Source organism: Triticum dicoccoides, chromosome 4A, assembly GCF_002162155.2.
Source record: "Triticum dicoccoides isolate Atlit2015 ecotype Zavitan chromosome 4A, WEW_v2.0, whole genome shotgun sequence".
In the NCBI taxonomy this organism is placed as follows: Eukaryota; Viridiplantae; Streptophyta; class Magnoliopsida; order Poales; family Poaceae; genus Triticum; species Triticum dicoccoides.
In genome coordinates, this window is record NC_041386.1 from 211,510,313 (window position 1) to 211,523,573 (window position 13,261).

The 13,261-nt window shown below is 45.4% G+C and overlaps 2 protein-coding genes and 1 pseudogene across 6 annotated transcripts; 1 reads left to right on the forward strand and 2 right to left on the reverse strand.

Moving 5' to 3' along the window:
• Positions 1–696: 696 nt before the first annotated feature.
• Positions 697–10,332, reverse strand: LOC119285654 (cell cycle checkpoint control protein RAD9A-like). Of its 5 annotated transcripts, XM_037564992.1 has the most exons (10): positions 10,187–10,332; positions 9,868–10,114; positions 9,428–9,679; positions 9,221–9,336; positions 8,818–8,882; positions 8,510–8,739; positions 8,051–8,198; positions 6,989–7,029; positions 6,744–6,896; positions 702–1,058 (listed from the first exon to the last, which is right to left on the reverse strand). In XM_037564992.1, the coding sequence occupies exons 1-9, from the start codon at positions 10,289–10,291 to the stop codon at positions 6,772–6,774; spliced, it is 1,329 nt and encodes a 442-aa protein (XP_037420889.1). In that variant the 5' UTR covers positions 10,292–10,332; the 3' UTR covers positions 702–1,058; positions 6,744–6,771. The 5 variants fall into 5 exon arrangements, with proteins under 5 accessions (XP_037420886.1, XP_037420885.1, XP_037420889.1 ...); XM_037564989.1 differs by having other exon boundaries at positions 697–1,050; positions 9,868–10,332; XM_037564988.1 differs by having other exon boundaries at positions 700–1,058; positions 9,868–10,332.
• Positions 10,333–10,457: 125 nt separating this feature from the next.
• On the forward strand, positions 10,458–12,029 carry LOC119285655 (40S ribosomal protein S21). Its single transcript, XM_037564993.1, has 4 exons — positions 10,458–10,587; positions 11,048–11,118; positions 11,204–11,336; positions 11,795–12,029. Exons 2-4 carry the CDS (start codon positions 11,069–11,071, stop codon positions 11,858–11,860), a joined length of 249 nt encoding a protein of 82 aa, XP_037420890.1. The 5' UTR covers positions 10,458–10,587; positions 11,048–11,068; the 3' UTR covers positions 11,861–12,029.
• Positions 12,030–12,185: 156 nt separating this feature from the next.
• Positions 12,186–13,261, reverse strand: part of LOC119283481 — a 1,789-nt pseudogene continuing 713 nt past the window's right edge.

Here is a 13,261-nt window from a genome sequence, read left to right on the forward strand (position 1 = left end):
TCGAAGTGAGCTGTAAGGATAAAAAACTGGGGAATTAGATGGATGGAAAGAAGGTACTCCAACGATACCAAGTGAGCTGCCAGGATGCAGCATACTCGGAAGGAGCAAAACCCCTAATAGTAAAAGGAAGCAGTTTCCATGCCGGATCTCAGTTTCGATTACCGTCTCCCAAGGCCAGGTAGTAGACCTCAAAAAAAAAGGCCAGGTAGTAAAAGTAAAAGTAAAAGCAAAAGCAAAAGCAAAAGCACCACGCCGTGCATCTTTGTTTTCAAACACAAAGGCTGCAGACATGGTAGTATTAGTAAACAAACCATAAATTCATGCATAGGTAACATCGTAGTGCTTCCTCCGGTCCTAAATATTTGTCTTTCTAGAGATTTCGACAAATGACTACATACGGAACAAAAATGAGTGAATCTACACTCAAAATATGTCTATATATATCCGTATGTGATAGTCCATTTGAAATCACTAAAAAGATAAATATTTAGGAACAGAGGGTAGTAATCATGAAAAAGTACTGATGAAATTAAGACATGTGACTCATGAAATCACGAAAAAGACATAATTTGTGCAATGTACATACACATATAGTTGCAGAAATACTAGTGACCCAGCACGACTCAACCAATAAAGTTAAATGAAAATTATCGCAAGAAATTCCTAAAAAGGAATACTAGAGAAGTTAACTGTCACTAAATCGAGTCACCCAAAAAAATACATGGAAATCATTTGGGAGCCGGTATCTTCAAAAAAAGAAAAGAAATAGGATTACAGTGCTTCAATTTTATTTATTTTCTTGAATCAAACTTTATGTTCATAGATCCAGCGTTGCAATGGATCCAGGATCTCAAATGGAAGACACCACAAGTTCTAAATTCTGAAGGTGTGATTGTCCTTACATACCTTCTGTGAACAAAGAATTTTTGAAGGAAAAAAAAAATCATCTCCCATATCTAGCACACATTTTCTTTTTTGCTACAATAATTGTTCTCGCCACCCTACCCCTGCCAGGAACTCCGTGATGCCCAGTAGAAACACTCACATGATCTGTACACCTAAGCAAAAAAGGATAAGTTATTCCTTTAATGCATTATTTTTTACAACTGCAGAGATGATAATAAAACAGACGAATGACTATTTATGAGGAAACATAAAACTTCAGCAAGAAAAAAACAATTTCAGGTCTATTCTGCACCAGCTTGGCAAAATCTTCGCCATAAAAGGGTGGCATATTTTTGCTACACATCTTATCAAGTCCATCCCGTTCGATCATTTTCAGAAGTCATTTGGATTGTAACTTTACGCAAGCATCCTATTAGCTAAAGCGTAAAGTCTACCTCCAGCAGGGCCCTATATGGATCCTATTTATGAACTATAACTCAATTTCCCCGATGAATCGAGGATAACTGCAATGCAGGTGTGGGCATAGTTCCTTTAGCCACCAATTTCATGAAAATGTCAGATAACACCAACGATAAATCAGTTAAATGATAGACTATTCAGACACCTAACAATGGGATTATGCAGCCATAAGCCATGACAAAAGTTATGCATTTGTTCAATCTAAAATTTCTCATCATGAAAAGCAACATCTTGATCACCCCCGAAAGGAAGACAGCCATAGAAACAGTAGGATCTCAGAATGCTAAAGAACCTAGATGGAACAAAGTTCTTGTGAGCATGAAATAAACTCTATCTCAGCAGGCAAAACATAAAAAATGGTGCAATTAACTAGGACGAAAACATACATGGACTCACAAGTAGCTCCATAATTACCGTAACACATCCTCCTGACAAATGTTGGAATGCAAATATAACTATAACGATATAAGCAACAATAGTGGATTTTACTTTGAAGATGCACCCAGCAGACCACCAACAAAAACAACAAGAACAACAAAGCCTTTAGTCTCGAACAAATAGGGGTACACTAGAGCTGAAACTCATAACATCTCGAAACCAACTCATGGCTCTAGCACGTGGATAGCTAATTTCCACGTATCCCTATCAATGGCTAGTTTTTCGGTGATATTCCAGTCCTTCAAATCTCTCTTTACGGATTTCTCCCATGTCAAGTTTGGTATACCCGACGTCTCTTGACATTATCAGCATGCTTTAGCCGTCTGCTATGCACCGGGGCTTCTAGAGGCCCGCGCGGAATATGCTCAAACCATCTGGGCGATGTTGGACAAGCTTCTCTTCAATCGGTGCTACCCCAACTCTACCCCGTATATCATCATTCCGGACACGATCCTTTTTTCTGTGGCCACACATCCATCTCAACATGCGCATTTCCGCTACACCTAACTGCTGCACATGTCGCCTTTTAGTCGGCCAACACTCATCGCCATACAACATTGCAGGTCGGATCGCCGTCCTATAGAACCTGCCTTTTAGCTTTAGTGGCACTCTTGTCACAGAGAACGCCAAAAGCTTAGCGCCACTTCATCCATTCGGCTTTGATTCGATGGCTGACATCTTCATCGATATCACCATCCTTCTGCAGCATTGACCCCAAATATCGAAAGGTGTCCTTCTAAGGTACCACCTGCCCATCAAGGCTAACCTCCTCCTCATGCCTAGTAGTACTGAAAGCGCACCTCGCGTACTCAATTTTAGTTCTACTAAGCCTAAAACGTTCCAATTACAGGGTTTATCTCCGTAGCTCTAACTTTCTATTAACCCCCATCTGACTATCATCGACTGGCACCATGAGATAACTCCTTGTATATCCCTTGTGACCTCATCCATCACCAAAGCAAAAAGATAAGGGCTCAAAGCTGACCCTTGGTGCATTCCTATTTTAATCGGGAAGTCATCAATGTCACCATCACTTGTTTAAACACTTGTGACAACATTATCGTGCATGTCCTTGATGAGGGTAATGTTCTTTGTTGGGACCTTGGATCCCACCACATGACATTCCATGATATCTTATCGTAGGTCTTCTCTAAGTCAATGAACATCATATGCAGGTCCTTCTTTTGCTCCTTGTATCTCTCCATAAGTTGTCGTACCAAGAAAATGGCTTCAATGGTGGACCTCCCAGGCATGAAATCAAACTGATTTTTGGTCACGCTTGTCATTCTTCTTAAGCGATGCTCAATGTCTCTCTCCCATAGCTTCATTGTATGGCACATCAACTTAATTCCACGATAATTAGTACAACTTTGGACACACCCTTTGTTCTTGAAGATTGGTACTAATATACTCCGCCTCCATTCTTCCAACATCTTATTTTCCCAAAAAATGAGGTTGAAAAGCTTAGTTAGCCATACTATCACTATGTTTTTTAGGCCTCCACACCTCAATGGGGATACAATCAAAGCCCATTGTCTTGCCTCCTTTCATCCTTTTTAAAGCCTCCCTGACCTTAGAATCCTGGATTCGCCGCACAAAACACCTATTGATATCATCAAAGGAATGATCCAGTTCAATGGTAGAGCTCTCATACGCTCCATTGAACAACTTGTCGGAGTACTCCCGCCATCTATGCTTAATCTCCTCGTCCTTCAACAAGAGCCGATCTGCTCTGTCTTGGATGCATTTGACTTGGTCGACATCCCTCATCTTCCTCTCTCGGATCATGGCCATCTTATAGATGTCCCTTTCACCTTCTTTTGTATCTAAGCGCGTAGAGGTCCTCATACGCCCGACCACTTGCTTCACTCACAGCTCGTTTTGCGGTCTTCTTTGCCACCTTATACTTCCCTATGTTGTTTGCACTATGTCCGGGTGTAGACGTCTGAAACAACCTTTCTTCTCCTTAATAGCCTTCTGGACATCATCGTTCCACCATTAGGTATCTTTAGCTTCGCTTCTACTTCCCATGGTCACTCCAAACTCCTCTGAAGCCACCTTATGAATGCAGGTCATTATCTTCATCCACATGTTGTCTGCATCACCTCCTTCTTCCCAAGGGCCCTCTTTAATGACCCTCCATCTCCTTGAAAGCCCGAGCTGCCTCCTCCTTGAGCTTCCACTACTTCGTTCTAGTGATTTTGGCGCGCTTATCCCACTGGACACGAATCCAAAAGCGGAATTCAGCCACCACGAGCTTATGTTGAGGGACAACAGTCTTTCCAGGTATCACCTTACAATCTAGGCAAGCACGTTTGTCTTCTCTTTTCGAGAGGACGAAATCAATCTGGCTAGAGTGTTGACCGCTACTAAAAGTCACTAGATATGATTCTCTTTTTTTTAGAGAGGACGTTAGCTACGATCATGTCATAAGCTAGAGCGAAGTTTAAGACATCTCATCCTTGATTCATGATGCCATAGCCAAAGCCTCCATGCACCCCTTCAAAACCCGTGCTAGATGTACCCACGTGGCCATTGAGGTCTCCTATGAAGAGCTTCTCGCCAATAGGTACACTACTAACCATGTCCTCCAGGCCTTCCTAGAACCCCCTCTTGGTGTTCTCATTGTGGCCTACTTGTGGGGCATACACGCTAATAACATTAAGAACTAAGTCCCCAACTACCAGCTTGTCTAGGGTAATCCGGTCCCCACGCCTCTTGACGTCAACCACTCCATATTTGAGGCTCTTGTTGATCAAGATACCTACTCCATTTCTGTTTGCAGTTGTTCCCGTGTACCACAACATGAAGCCAGTATCCTCCACCTCTTTCACCTTTTGTCCCCTCCATTTGGTTTCTTGGACGCAAAGGATATCAGCAACTCTCCTCACTTATGTATCAACTAGCTCCCGTAGCTTACCTATCAGGGACCCTACCTTCCAGCTACCTAAGCGGATCATACTAGGCTTGGCTAGCTTCCTTACCCTTTGCACTTCTCGAGTCAAATGTGAAGACAGTTGCTCATTTTTCACTACACATGGACGTCGATGTAGCGCGCCACTAAGGATGCGACAACCCAATCCTTGCTCACTTGTCACCGTATCCAAATCAAGATACGGCGCGCCACCAAGTGGGTGACGGCCCAACCCTTGCCCATTTGACACCACACCCGGGTTCCGATATGGCGCGTCGTTAGGAGGGTTACTCCCCAACATGATACAAACTGCACAAATTCAAAGATATCAATTTTTAGAATCTGATTTTACTTCCATTTTGAAAGAGTTAAGAAGGAATAGGATAACACAGACATGCTCAATAAGCACACAAGATGATGAGCATGATCTCACAAGAAACGCAAATACTAATATGACTCGATACCCTTCTATTCTCTTGGATCCTCACCCTGGAGGCTTCGCCTGATGCTGCTCTGTAGCTTCCAGCACCACAGACTGGGACATGCCGGTGCGGCCTTGATCTCCATACTGACACCAGCTCCACTATCCCCTGGTTAAACCCCTATCAGCTTCTCCCTCACCTGACGGTACCATCAATTCAATGCTGAGTCCCATTTTACTCTTGACCCAGCTCTACCCTCTCTCATCCTAAAGAAGGATTTGGGAATGGGGAATTCCATGGCCTCATCCCTCAATGCTGCTGCCTCTCACCACCTCACACATGGCAGCAATTAATACTTCTGTAGTGTTAGTAACAAGTCAAAGCAACTATTTATTGGAGACCTACTTTGCACAAAATGGTTCATTCTCTCTCTTCCTAGTAACAAGCTAAGTAATACCTTGTGAAGATGCTCTTGGCGTGCAACTAAACCTAAATTTGCAAGGGAAATTGCTAACCTTCTGGTTAAGGTTGGATGGATAATTTGGATTCTGCAAACTCATGCTTTTATAGTAGTAAAGTGGTACAGATACAGAAAATAAAAACAGAGACCATGTTGCTCATATTGATGCAAATACAAGTTCTTTCTCTTGCAAATAAATAAATAATAGAGAAGGCCACATATGCAAAGTAGAACAAGTCGCATTAATGTTCTCTGTATTATGCAACAATGAAATAGCCACACCTGAATACAAGCTAGGTGCTGGGTAAACAATGTTCTTGTATTGTTAGCTTCAGGCCTACACGAACTAAGAGCAATCAAAAGGCACTTCGACCATGGATTTCGAGTCGCTCGACTAGTCGCGACTACTCATCGACCAGTTCCAGGGCCGACTCAGCCTCCCGACTCGACTCCTGGGATGAGTCGAGCGACTCGCGCGACTAGTCTTGACTAGTCGCGGTTTTTGGGTCGAACGACTCGAGGCAACGCTGGATCTGGAGCACTCTCCCGCCGCCGTGCTGCTGATGCTGCTGCTGTGCTGCCTCGCTGCTGCTGCTGCGCCCTTGCCGCCGCGCTGCTGCTGCTGCTGCTGAAGCTGAAGCGGCAAGAGGAGCAGGCTGGGAGGAGGAGCGGTGGCAAGAGAGCTGCTGCGGGGGAGTTGAGAGATCCATCGCTGGGAGGAGTGGTGGACTGGTGGCAAGAGAGTGGCAGCGAATGTGTGGCGGCTGTGGTGAGGGAGGAGGGAGTGTGGATGGTGGATTAGGTCACGGGAGGAGTATATAGCTACTAGATGGGCTTTTGGGCCACAGGGAAGTGCATAACTAGTGGCCCATCTCTCAGTTGGCCCTGGTTACTGCTGCTGGTGGTGTGCTCCTCTCCTCCTCCCTTGGTTGCTGCTGCTGCTGTGCACTTGTGCTCCTCCCCTGACTGCCTGCTGCTTAACTCACGTCGACTCGTCGCCATGTCGACTCGTCGACCGTGAGTCTAGACTAGTCACGACTAGTCTAGAGTCGCCCTCCCCGAGCGACCCGTCGACTCATCGACTCAAAAACATTGACTTCGACTAATTTCTAGCTCATTCACTATGCAGTTGGCTGGAATGTACCTGCAATATTCAGAATCAGCATCGGTCCTTAGTCCATGTAGTGAGGTGTTGTTTGGACAAAAAGCTCCTCATCTTCTTCATCATCATCGTCTTCGTCGGCACCTACCCAGTTGCTTGGGTGATGCTGCGAACGAGGGTTATCAACCACAACTTCTGTAGCAAAACAAAAAGGCAGTCAGCTGAAAATTCAGTGCCAACACAAATGTATGCATTTGAATTCTATGGGTGTCGCCGAGAGAGTTAACCAGGAGGCTCTTCCAAGTGATCCATTTGCACAGGCTGCTCTCTGTAGTATAAACTAGTTAAGGAAACAAGTAACCAGAAGTAGGATAGCAGAAATAACTTACGACTCAGATCTTACAACTCCCCAGTTATGACTCACAACAAATGAAAAAACTGCATTAACATCAAATATGTTGACATGATTTGCCAGTTACTTGTAGGAATTAATAAATGGTCGGTATATGATTCTTTTAGTGGAGTTGGTATAGGAACTAATTGCATTAACCAGATGTATTTGATTGCTTCGTCAGTAATCATTCTCTACTGAGTCTCTACAAGATTATTTCCTTTTGGACTCGACATCTTATATCAAAAGTCACCATTTCTCCAATTGGAACACTATTTATCAGCGTATCTCTTACAAATAGAGTATATTACCATTGGTATGGCTGTAAGTTCACTCCTAACACAAGTTCAAATTACCTTAAAAGATGCTATGGTTTGAACAAGCTGAAACGGAGTAGATACCCCAAAACTCCGAGGAAGATAGGTTAGTCAAGCGAGGGTTTGTCTGTGTAGTTCTACAACATGTGGTCCCGAAAGATTTCATGTTTGGGGATGCTGGTATAGTGGTAAACTTGTAAACTTTGACCAAGTCTAGAGGGAAAATACCAACATCTAAAACGCCAAATCAATGTCATTAGATTCATCACAAAATATATTTTCATATGGACTAAAGTTCATATTGTAGATATGGATAATTTTCTAAATAAACTTGGTCAAAGTTTGTGAACAATGACTTCCGCGAAAACCAATGTGCACTATATTATGGGACGGTGGGTGTATTATAATCCCAACTAAAGCATATCTCAACTATACTAGCTCAGATTACTAGAGAGGACAAGGAAATGACTTCTGTTAGTGTGCCTGATTAGCTAATTTGATAGCTGCAAGGAGATATGCCAGATATATAGCTGCAAGTCCTGACTTTTGTGGTACCAAATTATATCACTCAAATAAATAATAATAATAATAATAATAATAATAATAATAATAATAATAAGTAAAGCGACTTAATAGGATACATATAGTTTGCGTTATCTGTCACTGGTAGCTTGCAGGGAGCATTGGTATTGGGAAGCACTGATGTGTCATTCAGCACGTTAGCTCTTCCATTTCTCTCCATCTGGGCACGATTTTCTGCGTTAGCTTCAAAGCTTTTGGGAGTAACACCTGTTTAAGAAAGTTTGCTTATTTTAGATAGCTTTGATGATAGATGAACAGGACAGTGCTACGATTAAGAGATCAAAGGAACTTTCTAGCACCAGCAGGTTTGATTACACCCAGGCATGTGAAAGTCCATGCACTGTGATCTGACATTGACCTCACAAAAGCGGTCAAATGGTCATGATGTTTGATACAGGCGCTTTGGCCGTGTCTGTTCTCATCAGATCATATTGGTGCATAGTTCAGTGTAGGAATGCATGCCTTGAGTGTGACCATATCGATGGCTAACAAGAACCTTTTGCCAAAATGATACACACCTGAAAGCTCTGACCATATTCTTGTATGGTTTGAGACATTTTCGGGAACTGGTGATGGTGCAGCAGCGGCAGCCCTTGGTTCTTCTGCATGATGTGCTGACGTAGGTGGCTGCTGAGGCACACTGCCATCATTTAGTTGTGATACAAGCATAGTGGCTAGAACTAGAGTTACATCGAAATTAGAACTTGAACCATCATCGATTCCAAATCTTGGAGCCAACAGGACAGGTCTGCAATTCAAATAAAGCCTCATGGGTCATGGGGGCCAGTCAGAAAACATAACCAAATTCAACAAGTAAACTACTTACTCGCCAGCCTTCTGATAGAATAGGAGAATATCAACCTCACATCCTTCACAAAATGTTAAAAATGCCTAGATTGAAAGAACAGAAAATATATCTGTCAGATTTGTGCAGTCACAGGTACCAGACCAGAAGACAGAGCCATCAATTGCCAAACCCTTGTGTTGTTTTAGAAAGCAGTAATGAAGATAGTATTTCCTATTCTAAGCTCGACTACAAGTGAGGACACACACATACAGTTATCTCCTGAAACCATTTCTACTTTTACAAAGAAGTATTCCTTGACTTGGTTAAAGGCAAATAAGTTCCGATTAATTTCCCATTTCAAAGGAGAGATTACATTATTTCTTTTAAAGTTGACGATCTAAATCTTTTGGCATGAAGAGAGAAGAACAAATTATAGAATCACCTTCAATTCTTTCACCCCAAATGTGACATCTACGGGATCACCAGCATGCTCATACTCCAAGAACTCCTCTGCTGGATCGATCCACAGTTGTGTGTGCAGCCTACTGTCGTAGTCATCTGCAATTCCCAAATCACGTCACAGTTGACAGCCCCATAGAAATTTCACCACCACGCTATTTTTTGCACACCAAAGGAAGGAAACCTTTACCTTTGGTCGGGTCGATGTAGCTTAGGAGCTCGACTGCCTTCCCCCCAGTGGCATCATCGACGCCAGGCAACCGTGCAGCAGGCTGGGTGGCAATAAAGGTGAGCTCCTGCAGCGAGGACTGGAAATTGGAAAGCAGGCGCGTGAGATCCCGTGGCCGTATGGCGAGGCGGCTGGGGAAGCCGTTGCGGTCGAGCGCCAGAGTCTGCACGTCGGACTCGGCGCTGCACGAGATCCGGTGCGTCTTCTTACGCCCTTGACAAGACAAGACGCGAGAAGGCACATCATCAGCTCAGAGCGGCAAATTTGGGGAAAGAGCAAAATTGGCGGGAAAACAGGGAAAATGCGCGCCAATGTTGACAAAAAATGGGGAAATTTTGAGCACGTCAATGGCAAAACCCTAGAGGGAGGGAGACAGGGAGGGAGGGGCTGGGAACATGTACCGCTGATGCAGTGGATGACGAACTCGAGCTTGGACGCTTGGGGGTTTGGGAGAGAAGCGTTGAGGCGGTCGACCGCGGAGGTGGGCGTGCGGAGCACAGCGAGGACGGACTTGAGGAGGACGCTGCACTGGAGCGGCGTGGACGACGGCGCGGCGGCGGCGGGGAGGTGGAAGTGGTCGAAGAAGTCGCGCGTGAGGGAGACGGACGCGAACGCCGACCGCGAGCTGTTGAGCGTGTGCAGCTCCAGCTGTAAGTAGATTGAAATCGTGAGAACCGCCGGTGAGGAATGGCAGGTGTGGGCTGCGAGGAGACGGCGCACCTTGTCGGGGTAGGCCTGGAAGACGAGGTCGGAGCCGATGCGGGTGAGGCAGGTGACGAAGCGGGAGAAGGTCCGCAGCGCGCCGCCGCTCATCGACAGCTCCATGGCCTGCCGTGCGTTTGGGGGTTTCGGGGGTTTGGGGACAAGAGGAGGAGGAGCGGGAGGGAAAACGGAAAGGAGGGAGCGACGTGGGCTTTGGAGTATTGGGCTGGTGCCCGCCACGGCCCAAGGAGCAAGCGCTGTCTCGCTGCCGGTGGGTCCAGGACAGGACCCTAGGGTTTACGAGCCCTCCCTCTGGCCGCTCCTGCTATAAAATCCCGGCCTCACACACCCTTGCGCCGCCGCCGCCGCACCAGCTTCTCTTCGTCCTCCCGCAGCCTCATCGAATCCAAGAGATCAAGGTGCGTCCCTCTCTGCCTCCCCTCCCCAGCCACCCTCCTTTCTGTAATCTGTTGCTCGATCTTGTATGTCCGCCTTGCTGCTTGTTCGTCGATTCGTTCCCATCCTGCGTGTTCACGTCTTCTTCTTGTCACCAAGTGCATATTATTGTTAGCGCCGTAGTGCTTGGTCAGGATCTATGGCTGGCCTAGTATGCATAGTTTCGTCCCTGTAACCGCAAGATGGAGCAACTATGCTACTGGATTCGTGGTTAAGCGCGAGCTTGTGTCCCAGATCCTGTTATTATTTCGTATATAAATTAAGTAGCAATCGATTCCTGCCATCTGTTTGTTAGGGTCGATAAGAATTTCTGTTGATGTTGCTAGATTCCTGGACATGACCCACTTCCCATGGCCTCTAGCAGCTTTCAGCCTTCCTCTTGTGCTTAGTTTGTGACTCAACTGTTTCTTCTGCCATTTGCAGTCGCTGTTTCCAGCCGCCACCATGCAGAACGAGGTGGGTGACATGGTGGACCTCTACGTCCCCAGGAAGTGGTTTGTCTCATGCACACTCTCTTTAGTCTGACTATGTTTTGCAACGGTGGATGCGTGCTTAATCATTTTCTTCTGCTTCTTGCAGCTCGGCCACCAACAGGATCATCACGGCCAAGGACCACGCCTCTGTCCAGATCAACATTGGTCATGTTGATGAGAATGGCCTCTATGATGGCCGCTTCACCACCTTTGCTCTCTCTGGGTTCGTCCGTGCTCAGGTAATCATCTATGTTGTATTGATTGATTGAACTAAGTGTGTGGTCACAAGTTTTGCTCATCAAATTACTATTTCCAGTTATCATGTTACTGTTGATGAGATAGTACTAAGCTCAGTGTACCATTTTAAGGAAATGGAACAGGTGTCAGATATTTTCTATTGGTGGTGCCTACTTGCTTATGTCAAAACCTGATAATCTTGACCATGAACATGTATTTTCATCTGTACTTTGTCTTGTCCTTGCACTCAAGTAATTGTTTGAAGACTTGTCACCTTTTAGTTCCGAGTGTTATAGTTATCTGATTCAAATGGATGCTCAGTATTATCATGTTATCCACTTTGGTTTTGATACTTTGAATTCACCAAAAAATATTGTAACTGTTTTGATAATTGTTGGGTGCATTCATGTCTTGTATCATATACATTACTTTACTCTTACAGCTTGTTCTGTTTTGGCAGGGTGATGCTGATGGCTCCCTGGACAGGCTGTGGCAGAAGAGGAAGGCTGAGATCAAGCAGCTCTAGATGTTGCTAGTAGTTTTACCTGGAACTTGTTTCCTTCCCATGTCTACCTAGCTCTTGGATGTCTGTGGTTGGTTTCAGTTGCTACTATGGAAGCTAAGACTTGATGTCACTTGGCCTGGTTTCTTGTGAACATGTTTTTGAGTTTAATCTGTGTTGAATGCTTGATATATGTCCCTTGTCTTGTTGCTTAATGTTATACTGATGATTTGGCCCTTATTTTACTAGCAGGTCTGACCATATGGCTCTGTGTTGAGTTTGTCCCTTGTTATTCTTGCTTCAAAATGCATGTACTCGAGTAACAACAGCAGCACAAGTAAGCACGCATTTTGCCATGCAGACATCTTGCGTTTTGGCCAATTGAAATCCTTAGATTTCCAAGACGTCAGACGCTGTACTTAAGCCTATCTTATTCCATCACACTATTTCCATTTTCTGGCTGACGATTGATGCTGCAGTCATTCATACAGATACGGGCTTAGTTAATTTGCTGTCACATTGTTATCACAAGCTGTAAACGGCTTGCGAAGGAACTCCCGTGCTATCTTACCGTTTGCTCCTTCCGGCTAGAAGCCACCAGGGATATGCTCGTTGCCGGTGATCCTGAGCAACTCGGCCGGCGTCCGGCGGCTAGGAGAGGGAGTCCCTGTCGGCGGAGAGCAAGTTGTGCCCACAGGGCACCCTTACTTCACTTTTTTATTTTGCATCTCGGGCGTCACGGTGAGCGCCTCGTCCTTCACCCTTCACCAGCTGGTTTCTCGTGGTGGAGACGCGATCGGTGAACTCTGCCACGGTGATCCCCTTGTAGGGTGGCACCGTCTCGTGCTTGCGTTCGAAGAGCAGCGCGTGGAAGACGGCGTCCTGTCCCACCTCCACGCCTAGCAACCCTGCAAGAAGCTGCAACAAATAATAGTACAATGGTTACTACGAGTAGTGTCGATGTGCATGGATGCGTTGTTGGATGGTTGATTTGGTTACGTGTTTAGTCTGGTAGCCGTCGATGATGGGGTTGGTGCCGGTGTAGCCGTTGATGCCCAGGTAGTGGATGACGTAGGACGCCAGCAGGAAGTTGAGGCTGTGGATGTAGGGGTCGAAAGGAGGGTTCAAATGGTAACCAAATGCTTGGTCCATGACCCTTGCAAAGTTGTTGGCACTCAGGTCGATCTTTGGCCTAAGGAACCCACCCACTGTGTTCTGGATGGCCCTGTGACCAAAATGAAGGGCAACATATGGATTTTCAGTACCAACTTGCTTCCATCTAAGTGGATTTTCAACGTAATAATCAAGTAGAGTAATAACGGTAAAAATGATGTGATCGTTGCATGCAGACCTCAGGTGTCCGACCTCTTAAAGACCAAACTCCGCGGCGATGCGCCATGTCGCCTCGTCGAGGTTGGCTTTCAT